Here is a 23,206-nt window from a genome sequence, read left to right as displayed (position 1 = left end):
AGTTTGCAGATGACACCAAAATTGGAGGTGTAGTGGACAACGAAGAGGGTTACCTCAGATTACAACAGGATCTGGATCAGATGGGCCAATGGGCTGAGAAGTGGCAGATGGACTTTAATTCAGGTAAATGCGAGGTGCTGCATTATGGGAAAGCAAATCTTAGCAGGACTTGTACACTTAATGGTAAGGTCCTAGGGAGTGTTGCTGAACAAAGAGACCTTGGAGTGCAGGTTCATAACTCCTTGAAAGTGGAGTTGCAGGTAGATAGGATAGTGAAGAAGGCGTTTGGTATGTTTTCCTTTATTGGTCAGAGTATGTCTATCATACTAATCTGAAGCCCATCCCACCTACACTATTCCATGTACGTACATATGCTTGTCCAATGACGACTTAAATGCACTTAAAGTTGGCAAATCTACTACCGTTGCAGGCAAAGCATTCCATACCCTTACTACTCTCTGAGTAAAGAAACTGCCTCTGACATCTGTCTTATACCTATCTCCCCTCACTTTAAAGTTGTGTCCCCTCGTGTTTGCCGTCCCCATACTTGGAAAAAGGCTCTCCCTGTCCACTCTATCTAACCCTCTGATTATCTTGTATGTCTCTATTAAGCCATCTCTCAACCTTCTTCTCTCTAACGAGAACAACCTCAAAGCCCTCAGCCTTTCCTCGTAAGACCTTCCCTCCATACCAGGCAGCATCCTAGTAAATCTCCTCTGCACCCTTTCCAAAGCTTCCACATCCTTCTTATAATGCAGTGACCAGAACTGAACACAATACTCCAAGTGTGGCCGTACCAGAGCTTTGTACAGCTGCAGCATAATCTCGTGGTTCTGGAACTCAATCCTTCTATTAATAAAGGCCAAAGCACTGCAAGCTTCTTAACATCCCTGTCAATCTGGGTGGCAACTTTCAGGGATCTGTGTACATGGACACCAAGATCTCTCTGCTCATCTGCACTCCCAAGAATCCTACCATTAGCCCAGTACTTTGCATTCTGATTACTCTGACCAAAGCGTATTACCTCACACTTATCCACATTAAACTCCATTTGCCACCTCTCAGCCCAGCTCTGCATCCTATCTAAGTCTCTCTGCAACCTACTTCATCCTTCGTCACTATTCACAACTCCACCAACCTTAGTGTCATCCACAAATTTACTAACCCACCCTTCTAAGCCCTCATCCAGGTCATTTATAAAAATGACGAACAGCAGTGGACCCAATGCCGACCCTTGCGGTATGCCGCTAGTAACTGGACACCAAGATGAACATGTTCCATCAACTACAACCCTCTGTTTTCTTTCAGCAAGCCAATTACTGATCCAAACTGCTATGTCTCCCACAATCCCATTCCTCCGCATTTTGTATACTAGCCTACTGTGGGGAACCTTATCGAATGCCTTGCTGAAATCCATATACACCACATCAACCGGTTTACTCTCATCCACCTGTTTGGTCACTTTGTCAAAAAGCTCAATAAGATTCGTTAGGCACGACCTTCCCTTCACAAAACCGTGCTGACTGTCCCTGATCAGATTATTCTTTTCTAGATGGTTATAAATCCTAGCTCTTATAACCTTTTCCAACACTTTACCAACAACTGAAGTGAGACTCACTGGTCTGTAATTACCAGGGTTGTCTCTATTACCCTTTTTGAACAAGGGAACCACATTTGCTATCCTCCAGTCCTCAGGCACTATTCCTGTAGACAATGATGATTTGAAGATCAATGCCAAAGGCTTGGCAATCTCTTCCCTTGCTTCCCAGAGGATCCTAGGATAGATCCCATCTGGCCCAGGGGACTTGTCTATTTTCACACTCTGCAGTATTTCTAATCCCTCTTCCTTGTGAACCTCAATCTCTTCTAGTCTAGATGCAAGTATCTCTGTATCTTCCTCGCCAACATTTTCATTTTCTATAGTGAACACTGTTGAAAAATATTTATTTAGTGCTTCCCTTACCTCGTCTGACTCCTCACACAACTTCCCACTACTATCCTTGATTGGCCCTAATTTAACTCTCGTCATTCATTTATTCCTGACATACCTATGGAAAGCCTTAGGGTTAACCCTGATCCTATCCACCAACAACTTCTCATGTCCTCTCCTGGCTCTTCTGAGCTCTCTCTTTAGGTCTTTACTGACTGCCTTGTAACTCTCAAGCGCGTGAATTGAGTTTTCACATTTTGTCCTAACATAAACTGCCTTCTTCTTCCTTAGTAAACCAATGCTCATGCGTTCTATATCTTCCTCCCTGCCTGACAGGTACATACTTATCTAGGACACACAGGAACTTTTCCTTGAATAAGCTCCACATTTTTAATGTGCTCATCCCCTGCAGTTTCCTTCCCCATTCTACGCTTCCTAAATCTTTCCTAATTGTATCGTAATTTCCCTCACCCAGCTGTAATTCTTGCTCGGGGGAGTACATCTATCACTTTCCATCACTAAATTAAACCTGACAGAATTGTGGTCGCTGTAGTAAACCTGACAGAAGGGATATGGGCCGGGTGCTGGCAGGTGGGACTAGATTGGGTTGGGATATCTGGTCAGCATGGACGAGTTGGACTGAAGGGTCTGTTTCTGTGCTGTACATCTCTATGACTCTATGACATGGTATATAGGTGCTGCTGGCTAGCCCATCATTCATTGTACATTCTTAATTTCTCTGGAGAAGATACTGATGATCCCTGGGTTCTTTTTAGATTAGATTCCCTACAGTGTGGAAACAGGCCCTCTGGCTCAACAAGTCCACACTGACCCTCCGAAGAGCAACCCACCCATACCCATTCCCCTACCCTATATTTACCTCTGACTAATGCACCTAGCACTGTGGGTAATCTAGCCTGGCCAATTCACCTGACCTGCATGTCTTTTTGGATTGTGGGAGGAAACCGGAACACTCGGAGGAAACCCACACAGACACAGGGAGAATGTGCAAACTCCACTCAGACAGTCACCTGTGGTGGGAACCAAATACAGGTCCCTGGCTCTGTGAAGCAGCAGTGCTAACCACTGAGCCATCGTCAGGATTCTAACGGTCAGAGCGTTTCGGGATTTGAACTCGGAGAGTGCAGGTATATTTCCAAGTCAGGATGACGAGTGGCTCGGAGGTGGTGTTCCCATATATCTGGTGCACCTGACCATCTGGATGGAAGTGGTTTTGGGTTTGGAAGGTGCTGTTTAAGGGCCTTGGGAGGTTACTGCAGTGCATCTTGTGGATGGTACACACTGCTGTGACTGTATCAGTACCTGCAGGAAGTGAAGGTTGAAGCTTTTGGGTCAGGTGCCAACAAGCCAACTGTTTTGTTCTAAATGGTGTCAAGTTTCTTGCACTCATCCAGGTAAGTGGAGAGAATTCCATCATACTCTCAACTGGTGTATTCCAGGTCCTCAGCAAAATGAGGACCGCAGATGCTGGAGATTAGTGCCGGGAGTGTGGTGCTGGAAAAGCACAACGGGTCAGGCAGCATCCGAGCAGCAGGAGAGTCGACGTTTTGGGCAAAAGCCCTGTGTTCCAGATCCTGACCATTCACTAACATTATAGCTTCTTTTGCCAAGGCATTTCGGGAGAAAACTGAACACAGATCACGCAGTATCAGAGAGTCTTGAATTCCAGGGTCACAGGTATCGCTGAGACACACAAAGTTCCTTGGACAGCTGTTCTCACAGTCTCCTGAGATCCACACACAGGGCCGTGTACATCCACATACACTTTAACTGACCTCTCTGTCCATCAGCATCACCTCACACTGGCTCAAAACTGTCCTAGTCTCTTGGTCCATTTCACTCTTCATCTTACATGAAACCTTCACAAGGAGCTTTTTCTCCTCCTTTCACATGTTAAGGAATAGAAGTTCCATCAACCATCAAGTACCACAGCCCCTCTGGACCCTTCCTCCCCTCCCCTTCCCTTCCTTCCAACTCCAATCCTCCTCCTAATCTCATTGCTTGTTGTGGATTCGCTCTCCCCTCTGACCTTCTGCCATTTGATTGCTCACTGAGACTCAAAGAAGAGGTAAGCCTTGAACACCTCCATATTGTTCAGAAATAGGAATGTCCTCTTCTAATTACAAAAGACAAAACTAAAAGCTGAGACTGACCTGTAAGGGCGATGAACTTACTGATTCTGAATGGGTTTCAGTGGGGAGTCCTCTGTGTTGGTCTCGAGATTGGGGAAAATTAAATCACAAATTTCAGGCTGTCCCATGAGATCACACAGCAAGTCCCTGAACATTGTGTCAGTATGATGGTGTACGGGAATGGTTTCAGTTCCAAAGCTGAAAGGGCTCCAGAAAACTTTAACTCCATTGGGCAGAACAATGGAGCTCTCAAAGGCAAAGCTTTTCACTACGCCTCGTTACACGTGACAATAAACTCAATTCAATTCAAGATTCACCCACTGGCCACCAGTTGAAAATCTAGCAATGTGGACCAGGAGCACTGTGTTTACTGAACTGGCTGCTAACAATAGATTCTGGAAATCTCCCATGAATGAAGACTCTAGGTTTCTGATTATATTTATCTTTCCAAAGCTATTCTTTAAGTAGATTGCCTTTGGGAATCTAGAAATCTTTCAGAGAACGATATCCAACAGATTGGAAGACATTGATAGTATAAATGCTACCTGGAAGATGATTGTTAATACTGATTCATCAAAGAGGAACATGACCAAAGGGTCAGTGAGTTCCCGACAGTACACAGACTTAATACTTAATGTGAAATGAGAGTTCATTAAACCAATGATTCTTGAATGCATCATTAAAGACACTGGAATCATAGCTGACCCAATAAAGAAATACTTTAAGAGAATTTTCCACCACCCAGAAAGATCACAGAAACTCCGATTCCTTGGTACAGTGAATCAGTGAAAAGATTTTGACCAAGTTTGGCAGAAGTCAACAAGTTCTGAGACAAGATAAAAACTGGAAGCACTGTGGATGCTGTTAATCAGAAACAAAAACAGAAATTGCTGGGAAAACTCAGCAGGTCTGGCAGCACCTATGGAGAGAAATCAGAGTTAATGTTCAGAGGAAGGGTCACTCGACCCAAAATGTTAGTTCTGATTTCTCTCCATAGATACTGCCAGACCTGCTAAGCTTTCCCAGCAATTTCTGTTTAAGATCTTGAGACAGGTTTTGAGGGCAGGGTCAGCAATGTCGCGTGCCTTGCAGTCACGAAACGCTTTTGAAAAGCTGAAACAATTGCTATTCTCCCCATAAAGTGTAACACGTTACAATCCACGCTTATTGAACAGCAGATGAATTGCCAACGGGACCAGGGGAAATCCTGTCTCAGCGGAGAAAGGCAGCAAGTGTAGACCATTCTAGTGTGTCGCTACATCACTTAACACAGACAGAACAGTGCAACCCACAATAGAGAAAGAAGCTTTGGCAGTAATTTGGGCACAGATTCAGAGGATTTAACAGCACAGAAGGAGGCCAGTTGACCCATCATATCTGTACCAGATTCCGAAAGAGCTACCCAGCTAGCACTACCTCAAACCCAACCTCCATAACCCTCTAACTTTAATCACTTTCAAACATATATCCAGCTCAGTTTTGAAACCTCCGATGGAATTAAGCTCCATCACTCATGCAGTACATTGCACATCCTAACAACTCTCTGAATAAAGGAGTTTATCTTTGTCTCTTTCCTAGCTCTCTTGCTGACAATTGTGAAACTGTGACTTCTAGTTACTGCTGAAAATGTGTTGCTGGTCAAAGCACAGCAGGCCACACAGCATCTCAGGAATAGGGAATTTGACGTTTCGAGCATAAGCCCTTCATCAGGAATGAGAGAGAGTAGCCAAGCAGGCTAAGATAAAAGGTAGGGAGGAGGGACTTGGGGGAGGGGCGATGGAGGTGGGATAGGTGGAGGGAGGTCAAGGTGAGGGTGATAGGCCGGAGTGGGGTGGGGGCGGAGAGGTCAGGAAAGGAAGAAGCGGAGGGCTTTGAGTCCTTCGTGATGGGGGATGGAGGTGTACAGGGACTGGATGTCCATAGTGAAAATAAGGCGTTGGGGACCGGGGAAGCGAAAATCCTGGAGGAGGTGGAGGGCGTGGGTGGTGTCCCGAACGTAGGTGGGGAGTTCTTGGACTAAAGGGGACAGGACCGTGTCGAGGTATTGGGAGATGAGTTCGGTGGGGCAGGAGCAGGCTGAGACAATGGGTCGGCCGGGGCAGTCAGGTTTGTGGATTTTGAGCAGGAGGTAGAAACGGGCGGTGCGGGGTTGTGGGACTATGAGGTTGGAGGCGGTGGATGGGAGATCCCCTGAGGTGATGAGGTCCTGGATGGTCTGGGAGATGATGGTTTGGTGGCGGGAGGTGGGGTCGTGGTCAAGGGGGCGATAAGAGGAGGCGTCCGCGAGCTGGCGTTTGGCCTCAGCGGTATAAAGGTCGGTGCGCCAAACTACCACCGCGTCTCCCTTGTCTGCGGGTTTGATGGTGAGGTTGGGATTGGAGTGGAGGGAGTGGAGGGCTGCACGTTCTGAGGGTGAGAGGTTGGAGTGGGTGAGAGGGGTGGACAGGTTGAGGACTCAAAGCCCTCTGCTTCTCCCTTTCCCGCCGCACCAACCAGTACCCTTCCACTGACACCCTCCTTCGACTGACTGAACTGGTCCTCACCCTGAATAACTTCTCTTTTCAATCCTCCCACTTCCTCCAAACTAAAGGAGTTGCCATGGGCACCCGCATGGGCCCCAGCTATGCCTGCCTCTTCGTAGGATATGTGGAACAGTCCATCTTCCGCAACTACACTGGCACCACCCCCCCACCTTTTCCTCCGCTACATCGATGACTGTATCGGCGCTGCCTCGTGCTCCCACGAGGAGGTTGAACAGTTGGTCAACTTTACTAACACCTTCCATCCCGACCTTAAATTCACCTGGACTGTCTCAGACTCCTCCCTCCCCTTCCTAGACCTTTCCATCTCTATCTCGGGCGACCGACTCAACACAGACATCTACTATAAACCGACTGACTCCCACAGCTACCTGGACTACACCTCCTCCCACCCTGCCCCCTGCAAAAACTCCATCCCATATTCCCAATTCCTTCGTCTCCGCCGCATCTGCTCCTAGGAGGACCAGTTCCAACACCGCACAGCCCAGATGGCCTCCTTCTTCAAGGACCGCAGATTCCCCCCAGACGTGATCGACGATGCCCTCCACCGCATCTCCTCCACTTCCCGCTCCTCCGCCCTTGAGCCCCGCTCCTCCAACCGCCACCAAGACAGAACCCCACTGGTTCTCACCTACCACCCCACCAACCTCCGCATACAACGTATCATCCGCCGTCATTTCCGCCACCTCCAAACGGACCCCACCACCAAGGATATATTTCCCTCCCCTCCCCTATCAGCGTTCCGCAAGGACCACTCCCTTCGTGACTCCCTTGTCAGATCCACACCCCCCACCAACCCAACCTCCACCCCCGGCACTTTCCCCTGCAACCGCAGGAAATGTAAAACTTGCGCCCACACCTCCACACTCACTTCCCTCCAAGGCCCCAAGGGATCCTTCCATATCCGCCACAAGTTCACCTGTACCTCCACACACATCATCTATTGCATCCGCTGCACCCGATGTGGCCTCCTCTATATTGGGGAGACAGGCCGCTTACTTGCGGAACGCTTCAGAGAACACCTCCGGGCCGCCCGGACCAACCAACCCAACCACCCCGTGGCTCAACACTTTAACTCTCCCTCCCACTCCACCGAGGACATGCAGGTCCTTGGACTCCTCCACCGGCAGAACATAACAACACGACGGCTGGAGGAGGAGCGCCTCATCTTCCGCCTGGGAACCCTCCAACCACAAGGTATGAATTCAGATTTCTCCAGTTTCCTCATTTCCCCTCCCCCCACCTTGTCTCAGTCGGTTCCCTCAACTCAGCACCGCCCTCCTAACCTGCAATCTCCTTCCTGACCTCTCCGCCCCCACCCCACTCCGGCCTATCACCCTCACCTTGACCTCCTTCCACCTATCCCACCTCCATCATCCCTCCCCCAATTCCCTCCTCCCTACCTTTTATCTTAGCCTGCTTGGCTACTCTCTCTCATTCCTGATGAAGGGCTTATGCTCGAAACATCGAATTCCCTATTCCTGAGATGCTGTGTGGCCTGCTGTGCTTTGACCAGCAACATATTTTCAGCTGTGATCTCCAGCATCTGCAGACCTCATTTTTTACTTCTAGTTACTGACATACCAACTCACGGGAACAGGATATCGTCTTTACCCTGTCAATACTGTTCATCATTTTGCATCTCAATAAGGTCACCTCTTAATCTTCTCTGCTCCAAGGAGAATAAGGCTAATTTCTCTAATCTTTCTAATGTGAAAAATGCCCATATTATGTCATAGGATTATGTTTCAATATAGAAAATGACTGTAAGCTATTGGCCATCCTCCTGAACATGAACAAAATTGCCATGTTGCTGCTCAGAATCCAGTTGAGATTAAATTTAAAATTAAGGCTCACGAGGAATGATTCCTTGAACAAATGATTACAGGGGATGTACCAAATGACTGCATACACACTGCCAAGGATGCCATCGAATAGAACTGAAAGGACAACTTAGACCTCATTGAGAATGGTGAGACATGCACATCCTTAATCTCCACTGACTGTCATAGCATCACAAAGTCATAGAGTTGTACAGCACAGAAACAGATCCTTCATTTCAACTTGTCCATGCTGCCCAGATATCCTAAATTAATCTTGTCCCATTTTCCAGCATTTGGCCGAAATCCCTCTATATCTTTCCTATTCATATACCCATCCTTTAAGGTAAATTTAAGGTCAGGGTGGAATGTGTTGGTGAAGTTGATGAATTGCTCAACCTCCTCGCGGGAGCATGAGGTGGCGCCAATGCAGTCATCAATGTAGCGGAGGAAGAGGTGGGGAGTGGTGCCGGTGTAATTATGGGAGATGGACTGTTCTACGTAGCCAACAAAGAGACAGGCCTAGCTGGGGCCCATCCGGGGTCCCATGGCTACCCCTTTGGTCCGAGTTACAGATAGTGTGATAAATGCACTTGACAAACAGGAGTTAGAGAGACAGTTTCATTCAGGGATTGAGACAGAAACACAGAGCAAGAAGGATCCAGGCTGTGAGGATGGAAACGAGCTGAAAATGTGTTACTGGTTAAAGCACAGCAGGTTAGTCAGCATCCAAGGAACAGGAAATTCGACGTTTCGGGTCAGAGCCCTTCATCAGGAATAATTCCTGATGAAGGGCTCTGGCCCGAAACGTCGAATTTCCTGTTCCTTGGATGCTGCCTAACCTGCTGTGCTTTAACCAGCAACACATTTTCAGTTCTGATCTCCAGCATCTGCAGACCTCACTTTTTACTGTGAGGATAGAAAGATAGTGACAGGAATAATTGGGGGGGGACAGAGAGAGACAGCTGATAATTGACTGCTACATGGTAGAGCAAATTAAGATTTGTTATCTGACTAACATCAGGTGCAGTACATTCCATGAATAAAGGAAGGTAACTTTTATTTTCAATTGATGATGTGTCTCTCAGACTCCTCAGTCTCATCATTGCCCATCCTGGTGTATAAACTTCACCCAAATGTTACCTGACTAGTTGCTGATTGAGGAAGCACAGCTGCAAGGAGTCTGCCAGTTTCTGTTGGACCAGACAGTACCGGATAAAAGCTCGTCCCTTCCCCAGTGAGGTCAACTGCAGGGCACAAAAAGAGAGAGCACTTAGGGGCTTTATTGGCTGCTTGAAGATGGTACAGGTGCTGCTACCAGCTACGAGATTTACTGTGCACGAACAGTTTCCTTACAAACAGCACCGTGTAAATGTCTCCCTCTATGGTCTGTGCTGCAAAACTCATTCTGTGTGAATGATTGGAGACAATTGGGATTTATCAGTAGGTTGCTGGGGATAAGTTACCTCGGTCTCCTGCTTTACCACTAGGGACGGAAAGTAACTTTGCTGAAATTTTTACTGGCTGTTTCCTTTCTTTGCTACTATTCTGAGGAACAAAGTTAAAATTCACACAACACCAGGTTATAGTCCAACAGGTTTATTTGGAAGCACTAGCTTTCGGAGCGACGCTCCTTCATTAGGTGGCTGTGGAGCATAATATCGTAAGGCACAGAATTTATAGCAAACGTTTTGCTATAAGTTCTATGTCTTACAGTCTTATACTCCACAACCACCTAATGAAGGAGCGTCGCTCCGAAAGCTCATGCTTCCAAATAAACCTGTTGGACTATAACCTGGTGTTGTGTGAATTTTAACTTTGTCCACCCCAGTCCAACACCAGCATCTCCAAATTATTTCTGAGGAACTGCAGGGTGAGAGTAAGGGGTGGATAGATGATAATATGGACAGGATGTTAGAAAGGGGACTGGGTGATGAATGGTTTGGTGTGACAATGTCGGCACTTTATTTTGTCCTTTTTTTTAAGAGAGGTTACAAAGCAGAGGTACTGAACTGGCTACTGAAGTCGACTTAAGTGAACACGTTGTGAGGCCTTGGGTTATTTTTAAACAATGAAAGCAGCCTGGGTGTGGCCAGCTCTCCCAGACCAGGTTTTCGAGATTTTTCAGCTTGAAGTACCAGATGCCTTTGGGCACAAAACAGTTGCACACTTCAGTGACTGAATTCTAGCTGGTATTCTCTCTGAACCTTCTGTTGATGCTTTTTCCTCCTGGATTGGAGAATCTGTGTCTGAATTTGCCTTTTTGGATTGGGGTGTTTTTATGGGATGTTACAATATCGGAACAGTTAATTAGTAATTGGTAATGTATCTATTCGGTTAAGTGTTCCAACAGTTAAGTTATTCTAAATTCCTCTATCTTTTGTTTATGTTTTAACTATAGTGTTTAAGTAAATTGCTTTGCTTAACATTGTGTCTGGAACATGCACTTCACATCTACCCTTCAAAATAGGAAAACGTTAGGGTCGAGGCTACCTTCTTAAAATATTTGACGGGGTCTGGTCCATAACATTGGTCTCGTCTCCTTTTCTGTATATCTATGTTAATGAATAAACTGGTATATTTACAGATGGGAAACATGAAACTCATTCCACACACCTGTGATGTGAGGTTAATAAATTCCACAGCATTTGTTCCACATTTGTGACTATTCAGACACAGATTGATATAATCCCAATAATCCTTCCGGCTCCCAAAAATCGTCTTCTTCTCTTTCTGATCGTACTGGTAACGAGGAGAAAAGGAACAAAATGAACTCATCACAATTTGCTGGCCAGGCTGGCATTTGACATGTTAAGGTAGTAACAGCGATCTGAAGGTTTCGTTTATCAAATGTTATTTATTCAAAAAAGGAGGAAGGCTGAAAGCAGGAAACTACAGGCCAATCAGCTATCATAGGGAAAATATAATTGGGCAGAGTCAACATGGTTTTTGTGAAAGAGAAATCATGTTAAAGCAATTTATTGGAGTAATATTTACCATGGGTAAAGGGAAACTTGTAGAAACCTTGCTTAGATTTCCAACTGGAGTAAAAGTGAGTGACTCATCCAAAATATATTGTATAAAATAAAGGCCATGTGGGTAATATATTGGCATAGATAGAAGAATGGCTGACTTACAAGCAGAGAGTAGTCATAAATACATTATTTTCTGGTTAGTCACATGTAACAAGTATGCCACAGAAATCAGGCCTCAACTTTATTACAACTTGTACAAATGATGTGGTTAAAGCAAGGGGACAGGTTAGTCATATCCCTCACCTGTAACAGATATTCAAGTCTAGTGCACAGGCTGTGGAGAATTGGGTTGGCATCGGTGATGGGAAGTTCATTCCTCTCCTGATCTTTGCAAAGCTCTTCAATAGAAGCTGTCAAAATGAACAGGGTCCAATACAATTAACAAACCTCACACAGATAGAGGTAAAGTGTGTTCGAGGATTTAACGAGGACAGTGCAGGTGTAAAGCGTGTTGGAGGATTTAACACGGACAGTGCAGAGGTGGAGGTTGAGGAGATGATATGAATGAAATTGTTGTACCTTGAAAGTCTTTGATCACCCTGAGAAGCTGGAGGTCTGTATCTCCTGCCATCCTGGTGCAGTGATCTGCTGTGAAGTGATGCCTGTGACCGACAGTGAAGGATTGATTGTGACAATGGTTTCTCTTCCTGCTCATAATAACGAGGGTTCACAGCCTTAAATGTGATAGTTTCAGTAGCCATTCAATAACTCACTGAATCCCACCTGCAACAGGTCAACCAAACTTGCCACGTCAATAAATTGTCCTGAATCTGGACTTGTTTTCTGAAATCTGTTCCTTTGAAAACTGATGTTCCTGTCAGTGCAATCAGTTTCGCCTTATTCATGTGAACAAATTACCTCAGAATTTTGAACACTCCCCAATCTTTCCAATTATCTGAAGAAGGTTAACTCAACCTGAAACGTTCTCTCCATAGATGCTGCCAGACCTGCTGAGATTTTCCAGCAATTTCTGTTTTTGTTTCAGATTTCCAGCATCCACAGTTGTTTTGACATTTTTTCTTTCCTACTGTCTGTCACCTGACACCTAATCAAACAAAACTCACTTCACAACTCCAGTACCTTCCAACATCAGAGTTCAGAACGTTGCCAAATGTACAATTTGCAGAACCATTGAAGTGTTACAATGCAAAAGAAGGCAATGCCTCCCGTTGTGTCTGTGCAACTTTGTTAACAGCATTGTGACTTAATGCCATTTTCTTGAACTAGGTCAAATCAGGTAGGTAAGCCATGACTGTATGTACTGGGACCCTGCAACCGGCAACATTGTCATGGGATCACCCAGTCCCTCGCTTTCTCTGGGGCAGTTTGTCTCCAACAACAATCTCCCAAAACCAAGTTTAAGTGTGGGGACAATTCTACACAAAGTTCCCTTTAAGAGTCAAACAGCCTGAACCCCAAAGTAGGCAGCACAGGAAATCACTAACCCTTCTCTGAGTCAGTGTTCCAGTCTATCCTGCTGGAAAGTTGGGAATTGATAACCTCGGGAAATGTCCTGTCTTTGGCCACACTCCCCCTTGTCCACCGAAGGAGATCCATCTCCTCCAGAGGAGCTTTGGGGGCAGAGTCCTTGATCCCATGCAGATACTGGGAACAATGTATGCAGGGCTGCAGCCAATGGCATAGGGAATTTTAGCCAGTATACCCCAAACTGGGGAGCTCTTTCCCTTCAATTGTTTGACCCCAGCACCATCCCCACTACGTACTCATTTCCACACTCGCCATTGTCATAGACCTTGATGCCGTTGCTAGTCCTGCCATACTCTCAAACACTCCGCCCCCCTCTCAGGGAAGAAAGTAGGAGAAAGTGAGGCCTGCAGATGCTGGAGATCAGGGTCAAAGAGTGTGGTGCTGGAAAAGTACAGTCGGTCAGGCAGTATCCCAAGGGCTATCCTGACATTCCTGGTGAAGGGTTTATGCCTGAAACGTCAGCTCTCCTGCTCCTCAGATGCTGCTTGACTGGCTGTGCTTTTCCAGCACTATTCTACCTCCCCTCTGACTCCATTGCTGACTTTTCCCACTATTATCACTTCACTACTTCCCCAGTTTGGCTAAACACGGAATCATAAAATCCCTACAGTGTGGAACCAGGCCATTTGGCCCTCCAAAGTGCATCCCACCCAGACTTATCCTCGTATCCTATCCCTATAACCCTTCATTTCCCATGGTTAATCCACTCTAACCTGTACATTTTTGGACTGTGGGAGGAAACCCACGCAGACAGAGGGAGAATGTGCAAACTCTGCACAGACAGTTGTCCGAGGGTGGAATCGAACCGAGGTCCCTGGTGGTAACCACTGAGCCACCTCTCCTTCCCGTGGCCTTCCTCCTTCACAGAGCAGGATGGTGAGATGGTTGAGAGACCCAGGTTAACTCTCTGACATAATACAGTTGGTGAGATTTAAATTTAATTTAATTTAATTGAAAACTAATCTCAGTGATAGCGAGCATGAAAACCATCATCAAGTGTTGTAAAAAATCACTGGATTCATTAGTATCTCTCAGGGAAGGAAGCTGCTATCCTTACCTGGTCTAGCCTGCATGTGACTCGAGAGCCACAGGAACGTAGGTGACTGCTAACTGCTCTCAGTAGTGGTGCAACACATCATCGCTTTCTGGGAAAAGGAATTACACAGATTAGCAATCGCTTTAAGATCTCTATTTTAGAATGTGACCTTTTATTCTTAAACAGCATCCCCTAGTTTTTGTCTGATGCACAAGAGAAACATCTCCAGTATCCACCCTCAGGATCATTATGTTTTGAATGAAATCATCCCATTCTCCAGGAGGGTCGGATCCAACATATTCAACCACTCCTTAATAGGAATACATTGAGCGAACGCTCTCTGAATAGTTTCTAATACAAATCTATCCTGTTCAAAGAGGACACCAAACCTATCAGTAGAACAGCTGAAGAAAAACAGGAAGAGAGAGAGAAACAAACTTAATGTTTTAAGTCCAATATAATTTTTGCAGAGCTTCGTGTTCATGTCATACTGGACTCAAAACATTAACTCTGTTTCTTTCTCCACAGACACTGACAGATTTCCGAGTTTCACCAGAATTCTCTGATTTATTTTAATTAGGAACAAAGAACAATACAGCACAGGAAGAGGCCCTTCAGCCCTCCAAGTGTGCGCTGGCACATTTTGCCCTTCCATTCTAAAGCTGTCTTCAATTACAGGATCCATATCTCTCTATTCCCTTCCTATTCCTGTATCCGTCCAGGTGTTTCTTGAATGCTGCTGTTGTGTCTCCTTCCACCATCTCCTCTGCCAGTGTGTTTCAGGCACTCACTACACTTTGCGTTAAAAAAAACTTGCCTCACACATCTCTTTTAAACTTCTACCTTGAACCTGTGTCCCTTAGTAACTGACCCCTCCACCCTGGGAAAACTTTCCACTCTATCCATGCCATTCACAATCGTGTAAACTTCTATCAGGATATAGATAGCCTGTATCTTCATCTTCACTGTATTTTGATCTAATTGTAGTACTCTAAAAGTAGTCTCACCAACATCCTGTATGGTTGCAGTAAAGCTTTTCCATGTTTTTATTCCATTCCTCTTGCAACCGATGCCAATATTCCATTTGCTTCTTAATCACTTGCTGCACCTGCATACTAACGTGATTCATCTTGCAGGACACCAAAATCCTTCTGTAGGACAGAGTTCTGCATTGTCTGTTCATTTAAACAGTAGCCTCCTGTTCTATTCTTCCTGCCAAAGTGACAAGTTCACTTCTGCCCACAATATACTCTACCTGACAAATTTTATCTGATTATTTAACATATCTATATGCCTTTTCATACTCTTTACCTCCTCATGGCCACTGCATTTTCTACCAGATTTTGTGCCGTGGGCAAATTTAGCAATGATATAATTAATCCTTTCATCCAAATCATTCATATAGATTGTAAGTAATTAAAGCCCTAGCACTGATCCCTGTGACAGAAAATGGCCCATTTATCTCTATGCTCTGTTTCCTGTCCGCCATAAAGAAGGACTTATGCTCAAAACGTCGATTCTCCTGCTCCTTGGATGCTGCCTGACCTGCTGCGCTTTTCCAGCAACACATTTTTCAGCTTCCTGTCCACCACCCAATTTTCCTCCATTTCAATATGCTGCCCCTACTCCATGGGCTCTTCTGATTTACTGAGCTTTAAGTGTGTTTCTCAAGGGGATAGGGAACTGGACTCAATGATTATTTGGTGTACCTCACTACCAATGTGAAATCGATTATTAAGAAAGTATAAACAGCACATTTGGAAAACCATAAGGTAATCAAGCAGAGTCAGCAAAGCTTGATGAAAGGAAAATTGTGTCTGACTAATTTATTAGAGTTTTATTGAGGTAGTCTCAACCAGTCAATGTGTTGTATTTGAAATTCTAGATGGTGTTCAACAGAATACCTCACAAAAGGTTCTGTCAGAAGATAAGATCCCACAGTATGGGAGGTAGTGCATTGACATAGGTAGGGAATTGGCTTCTGGGCAGGAAACAGTGAGCGGGGATAAGGGATTCTTTCTCAGGTTGGTGATCCGTAACCAATGGGGTTCCACAGGGATCAGTGCTGAACTTAAGTTTAACATAAGTTAATGACTTGGAGAAAGAAAGTAAAATTACTGTAGCCAAATTTGCATTTGTCAAGAATATAGTGGAAAGGCAAGTTGTGAAGGAGATATAAACACTTTACAGGGAGATATTGATACATTAAGTTGGCAGGAAAATATGGGAAAATGCAAAGTAGTTCATTTTGGAAGGAAGAACAAAGGAACAGAATATTATTTAAATGGAGAAAAATAGCAAAAAAACACAAAGGAACTTGAGCTGACCTGTTTGTGAAACACGGAAAACTAGCACACAGGTGCAGCAGGTAATCAGGAAAACTAATGAGATGTTGGTCCATATTTAAAGGGGTTTGGGGATAAGGAATCTTAGTTGCAACTGTACAAGGTGCTGATGAGACCACATCTGAAGTAATGTGAGCAGTTTTAGCCCACTTAAGGAAAGCTATCATTTCACGGAGGCAGTTCATTGGGATGATTCCTGGTATGGAGGGATTATCTCATGAGAAAAGGTTAAACAGGTTGAGACCTTACTCACTGGAGTTTAGAACAACGAGAGATGATCTCATTGAAACATATTGGATTATTAAGGGATTGGCAGTGTAAATGCTGAGAGGATATTTCCCCTCATGAGAGAATCTTAGACCAGAGGGCACAGTCTCAGAATTAAAGGGACCCCGATTTAAGGCTGAGATGAGCAGGAATTTCTTCTCTCAGAGGGTTGTGAGTCTTTGGACCCCTTGCCACAGAGATCGGTGGGGGGTAGAGTCCTTCTGAACATTTAAGGCTGAGATCGAGAGATTCTTGATCAGTCGAGGAATCAAGGGTTATGGGGAAAGGGCAGGAAAGTGGACATGGGGAATGTCAGGTAAGCCATGATTTTATTGAAGGATGGAGTCGGCTTGAGGGGTTGAATGGCCTACCCCCTTCCAATTTCTTATGGTCTTCATCTTCAACATGTGAGAATCGAACCAACTCCTCTTCACATTCAATGGAATTACCATCACTGAACTCCCCATAATCAATATCAATACTAATTACATTAACTACAGGAGCAGGTCAGAAGCTGGGAATACTGCGGAAAATAAACCACCTTCTAACCCCCCAAAGCCTGTCCACTATCTCCAAGGCACAAGTCCGGAGTGTGATGGAATACTCCACACTTGCCCTGGATGGGGGCAGCTCCAACAACACTCAAGAAGCTCGACACCATCCAGGACAAACACTTGATTGGCACCACATCCACAGACATCTACTTCCTCCCCCACCGACACTCAGTAACAGCAGTGTGTACCATCTACAAGATGCACTGTAGAAGCTCACCAAAGATCCTCAGGCAGCACCTTCCAAACCCACAACCACTTCCATCTAGAAGGACAAGGGCAACAGATACATGGGAACACCACCCCCTTCAAGTTCACCACCACCATCAAGCCACTCACCATCCTGATCATGAAATATAGTGCTGTTCCTTCACTGTCGCTGGTCAAAATCCTGGAAATCCATCCCTGACAGAACTGTGGGTGCACCAACTCCCTAAGGAAGGCATTGGTTCAAGAAGGTAGCTCACTTCCACCTTATCCAGCGCATTTAGGGACAGGCAGTAAATGCTGACCCAGCCAGCAATACCCGGACATTATGAAAGAACTTTAAAAATGCAGTCACATCTGGATAAGGTGGAAGTTGATTTTGACCAGCGACAGTAAAGGAACAGCACTATATTCCCAAGTCAGGATGGTGAATGGCTTAATGGTGTATAGATATTGATATAGATTTCAATATGAATCTTGTTGATTTTCATGATGCTAAATCAGGGAATATAGTTATTACAAAGGCAGAACTTGCACTCTTGCAACAAGTGAATTCCTATCACTATGAATCCAAAAGGAATATGCCCTGAATGTCCTGTTTTCATTACAGTGGGGCAGGTTGTTGTTACAGTTAAACACAGATTCACTGGAAAGATCTCAGAGACAGCACAGCAATAGAAAATTATCCATTTATTTTTACATACTCATAGGACGGGAGTGTCACTGGGTGGGCCCAGCATTTATTGCCCATCCCTAGTTGCCCCTTGAGAAGGTGGGGGTGAGCTGCCTTCTTGAACCGCTGCAGTCCATGTGCTATGGGTAGACCCATAATGCCCTTAGAGAAGGAATTCCATGATTTTGACATAGCCCTCCCCCTCATCGTTCCTCACCTCCCAATACACTCTCCATACTCAAGGGAAATACCTAATCATGCTATCCTACTTCCCAGTCCCATGGCCCTCTATAGTTCCTCTAAGGGAACCTGTGCAGCATTAATCTTTTCATGATAACCCTTAGACTTATGTCAACAGATAGACAGTGTGATATAGCAAATACTGTCTTTTATAAATGTTAAACGGATTGTTAATGTAATTTAACAGAAGTATACTTCAATGAATCCACAGTTTGACAGCTCCTTTTAACAATTTCAAGGGGTCAATCCAAATTACACATCTTTGTACCTACGTTTCCAACTCAAAGGATACCTTACCTCTTCCTAATGTGGTGCTTTCTGTTCCCAAATGGCCCATCACCTCTCCTGAAGCTCCCTCAGGACTGTATCCAATTGGATACCTCTTCAAAGAAGCCTCATAATTTTAGCTCTTCTCCTGATTGGTCCAAAGCCCAGAAACAGAGGTTCAGGCAATCCACTCCCAAAACTTGATCTGCCTGAAAGGCAGAACTTTTGTTCATGCAGTTACTTCCATGAGCGATGGTCATGCAAAATACAACCCACATACCATTTACTCCCTTCCCCACATCTGCATAAATGATCAGGATCTGGTTCAGGGGAGAGATTTCTTTATTTATGACCCTAGATCCATTTTGTTTAAGTAAGGCACCCTCTCCATCTGTGAGAATATTACAGAGTCAAAGAATCCCTACAATGCAGATAGAGGCTGTTCAGCCCATTGACGCTGCACCAACACTCCAAAGAGCATCCTACTCAAACCCCATAATTCCATACTTCCTATGGCTAATCCACCTAGCCTACACATCTCTGGATACTACAAGGCAACTTAGCATCCACCCTAACCTGCAAAGCTCTGAACTGTGGGAGGAAATTGGAGCACCCGGACACAGGAAGAATGTACAAACTTCACACAGACAGTCACTCAAGGCTGGAATCAAACCTGACTTCCTGTTTCTGTGAGGCAGCAGTGCTAACTACTAACATAATTAATAATTGTTGTTCTAGTATGAATAATATATTAACACATTTGCAAAACGGACACAAAATTGACAACTGCAGCTCAATATAGATCGATGTGAGGTGATAGGTTTTGGTTGGAAGAATTAGAAGGTTACAAATCCCTGGGAAATAAATGTGTGAATAGGATTGAGGGATTCTGACGCCAGATACGCAAATCACAAAGAAGTGCTGACACAGGTTAATAAGGATGGAGAAAAATCAGAAACATTTCATTTCTGGAGGAATAGTGATCAAAAATTATTTTAAATGTTAGTGGAACATAGTTTGACCAGACACTGAGTAACAGGTCCTGTCTTCAGATTGTAAAAACATTGAGAGGCATAAGAGGAGACACCAAAGATTTATAATTATTGAATCAACCTATCTACTTGTCAGACTTAATACCTCTCAACAAAATCTGTACAGTCCTAGAACTCTTTCCTCAGGGAAGGAAAAACTGAGAGGTGATCTGACAGGTAAAAGGATAATAAAGTAAAATAAAGATTTGAGGATGCTGGAGATCTGAAACAAAAACAGAAACTGCTGGTGAAACTCAGCAGGTCTGGCAGCATTTGTGGGGAGAGAGAAAGTCAATGATAGGCCAGAGACAGATAAAATGTGTCCATCTTTAGTGGAGTCCAGAACTAGGACCTGCCAGGATAAGACAGTCACCGCTGAGTCCAAACAGGAACTCAGGTGAACCATCTTTATCCAGGTTGTGATGAGAATGTGTACGTTAGTCCCAGGGGAGCATTGAGGAAGATACGGTGAATGCTTTAAAGAGAAACTAGATAGTAGAGGATGTGAAAAAGTGAATTTAGGGAAGCTCAGACATAACATAGCATTAATGCGGTGTGTTGTTTGTCTGGTTTCTGTTTGTACACACAGTGTAGTTTCAATAATATTGTATTAAATCTGACGTCTCTGACCCAACACCCTAATCTGAGTGGTTGCACTCTCAGCTCTGAGTCAGAGGGTCAGAGGTTCATTTCTTACCCCAGACACAATCTGAGATTTACAGCATCAAAGGTGGGGCGGGGGAGGGGCAACTTTCTCATGAGATGATTAACCAAGGGCACACTAAGTGGGAACAAAAGGTTCCCCAAGGCCACCATCTCAAAGAAGTGCAAAGATGGTCTTTACAGTGTTGGGTCAATGTTCATCCCTCAAATAACATCACTGGAACAGATTAGCCAGTCGTCATCAGAATACTGTCTGTGAGACCTTGCTGTGCACTAATTGGCAGCTGCATTTCCTACATTACAGCATTAGCTGCTTTACAAGGTATTGTGTTAGACAGCAGCTTCAGGCCTGTTTAGTATCACATCCCTACAAGCACCGACTCCCTCCCCCACCCACACTCAGTAACAGCAGTGTGTACCATCCCCTCCCTCCCCCACCCACACTCAGTAACAGCAGTGTGTACCATCCCCTCCCTCCCCCACCCACACTCAGTAACAGCAGTGTGTACCAGCTACAAGATACTCTGCAGAAACTCACCAAAGATCCTCAGACAGCACCTTCCAAACCCACAACCACTTCCATCCAGAAGGACAAGGGCAGCAGATACGTGGGAACACCAGCCCCTATAAGCTCCCCTCCAAGCCACTCACCATCCTGACTCGGAAATATGGAATGGCAGGACATGAGGAAACTCAGAGGAGCAGAGGGATCTTGTGGTGATTGTTTAGGGATCCTTGAGGATGGGACAGGATAATAAAGTGTATGGAATGTTTGCCTTCTTCAGTGAAGGCATTGATTATAAGAGCAGGGAGGTGATGTTGGAGTATAAAGAGCTTTAGTTAGGCCACAGCTGGAGTACTGTGTGTAGTTCTGGTGCCCACACTATAGGAAGGATGTGATTGTACTGGAGGGGGTGCAGAGGGAGAGTCACCAGAGTGTTCCCTGCGATGAAGCACTTCAGCGATAGAGAGAAGCTGGATAAGCTCGGAATGTTTTCTTTGGAGCAGAGAAGGTTGATGGAGGACATTATAGAGGGGTACTAGATCATGAGGGGAGGGACAGGGGGATAGAAAGCAGTTTCTCTCTCTAGTTGAAAAGTCAATAACAAGGGGCACAATTTGAAGATAAAAGGCAGGAGGTTTACAGAGGATTTAAGGGTCTATTTTCTCACCTGGGGAGGGAACATTTCTGGGATGCACTGCCTGGGAGGGTCGTTGAGGCAGGAAACCTCATAACCTTTAAAAAGTATCTGATGAGCACCTGAAATGTTATAATATTCAAGGCTATGGGCCTATTGCAGGAAGTGGGACTGGTGTAGATTGAGAATAGTTTTTGTTGGGCTCGATGGGCCGAATGACCTCTTCTATACTTTATGATGTTATGATTCTATGAATATATCATCATTCCTTAACTGTCACTGGGTCAAAATCCTGGAATTCCCACCGAATGGGCATTCTGTGTTTACACACGACACCTGGACTGCAGTGATTCAAGAAGACAGCTCAGTCCCACCCTCTCAGAGGGCAACTAGGGACGGGCAATAAATGCTGGGCCCAGTCAGCAACAAGCACGTCCCAAGATCAAATTTATAACAAACTTTTAGAATTCCTTTACTAACGCCATCCTGACTCTATTAGCAGCTGGTAAGGCCAGGAAAAAGCACTCAAACTCAAATACTGAGTCTGATTCTCTCTCTGGTTCTCTGCATCTGTCTGATAGCTACTCTGTTGGTTGAGCTGACTTTGTGATTGTCTGTCTGAATCTCTGATTGTCCGACCGTGTTTTGCTCTGTATAATTATTCCTCTCTCTGTCTGGTAATCTCTCTCTGATAGATTGTAGACTGCTATAAGTGTCTGCCTGCCACTTTTCTCATTGGCTAGCTGCCTGATCGTGATTTAGTGTCCAGCTTCCTGTGTCTGTCTCTAGTGGATTGCCTATTTCACTGTCTTCCTGTCCGTAGTCAATTGTCTGACTCTCTTTGTGTGTCTGCGTTTGATTTTCTGTCAGTCTCTCTCTCTCTGTCTGTGCTACAGTTTGACTTTTCCATGAATTCTCTCATGTGAGTGACCCTTCGCCATGTATACTTGCAGATAGTAGACATAAAATCTCCTCATCCTGTTGTGTCCCAACACAGACACAGCTTCCTACCTTCCCCCTGTGCTGGGGCAGCGATGTGCGTTTTGCTCAAAGCGACAGTTTTCTGCTCGGCATTCCTATCAAGTGTTGTTGACTGCTCTTGTGTGTCTGCAGAACTTGTTACACAGAGACAGGAAGTGTTCCAAGTTAATAGAGCACCGCCCAGAGCCTATTAACCCTTACCAGCCCACGTCGCCTGTCTTGCATGTCAGGCCCCATCAATAACCTCTGAGATGCTCCTTCATGCTCCCAACAATAGGCCAGTGAGAAACCATGGATATCAGCGAAATAAATCTTCGAGTAAAAAGTGAGGTCTGCAGATGCTAGAGATCAGAGCTGAAAATGTGTTGCTGGTTAAAGCACAGCAGGTCAGGCAGCATCCAAGGAACAGGACATTCGACGTTTCGGGCTGGAGCCCTTCAGCAGTATCAGCGAAATAACCCCTGACCCACTTTCACCCCAGTTTCCCTTCTAGAGCAGAGAGAACGTGAGGACTGCAGATGTTGGAGAGTCAGAGTTGAAAAGGGTGGTGCTGGAAAAGCACAGCAGGTCAGGCAGCATCTGAGGAGCAGGAGAGTCAACATTTCGAGCATAAGCTGTTCATCAAGAATGTGGAGGGGGAAGGAGGATGAGAGATAAATTGGGGGTGGGGGAGGGTTTGGGGAAGGTAGGTGGGAAGGCGATAGATGGAGGAGATGATCTGGGGCTTGCAGTGGGAGAGAGACTCTCTGGGATCCTTGTGGATGGAAGAGGAGAACCTCTTCAAGGTGGGCATCCTGGAAAGAGGCTTCGCAGTGAGGTTATAGCGATTCTGGGAAAGTG

General features: G+C 45.2%; 1 protein-coding gene across 2 annotated transcripts in view; it reads right to left on the bottom strand.

The window, feature by feature from the left end:
• Positions 1-22,505, bottom strand: part of LOC132817690 (FYVE and coiled-coil domain-containing protein 1-like) — a 67,367-nt gene extending 44,862 nt beyond the window's left edge. Inside the window, exons 1-6 of one of the 2 annotated variants that reach the window (XM_060828204.1) lie at positions 22,397-22,505; positions 14,024-14,111; positions 11,998-12,201; positions 11,722-11,828; positions 11,060-11,185; positions 9,587-9,690 (exon numbers count right to left, since the gene is read on the bottom strand). In XM_060828204.1, the coding sequence (XP_060684187.1) occupies positions 9,587-9,690; positions 11,060-11,185; positions 11,722-11,828; positions 11,998-12,133 (473 nt within the window). In that variant the 5' untranslated portion in view covers positions 12,134-12,201; positions 14,024-14,111; positions 22,397-22,505. The remainder of the gene's footprint in view (positions 1-9,586; positions 9,691-11,059; positions 11,186-11,721; positions 11,829-11,997; positions 12,202-14,023; positions 14,112-22,396) is intronic. The other variant, XM_060828205.1, reaches the window with a different exon arrangement.
• Between the last annotated feature and the right edge of the window lie 701 nt (positions 22,506-23,206).

This window comes from Hemiscyllium ocellatum, chromosome 7 (assembly GCF_020745735.1).
Source record: "Hemiscyllium ocellatum isolate sHemOce1 chromosome 7, sHemOce1.pat.X.cur, whole genome shotgun sequence".
Classification (NCBI taxonomy): Eukaryota; Metazoa; Chordata; class Chondrichthyes; order Orectolobiformes; family Hemiscylliidae; genus Hemiscyllium; species Hemiscyllium ocellatum.
The sequence above is the reverse complement of the archived record's forward strand: the minus strand, read 5'-3'. Positions and strand labels throughout refer to the sequence as shown.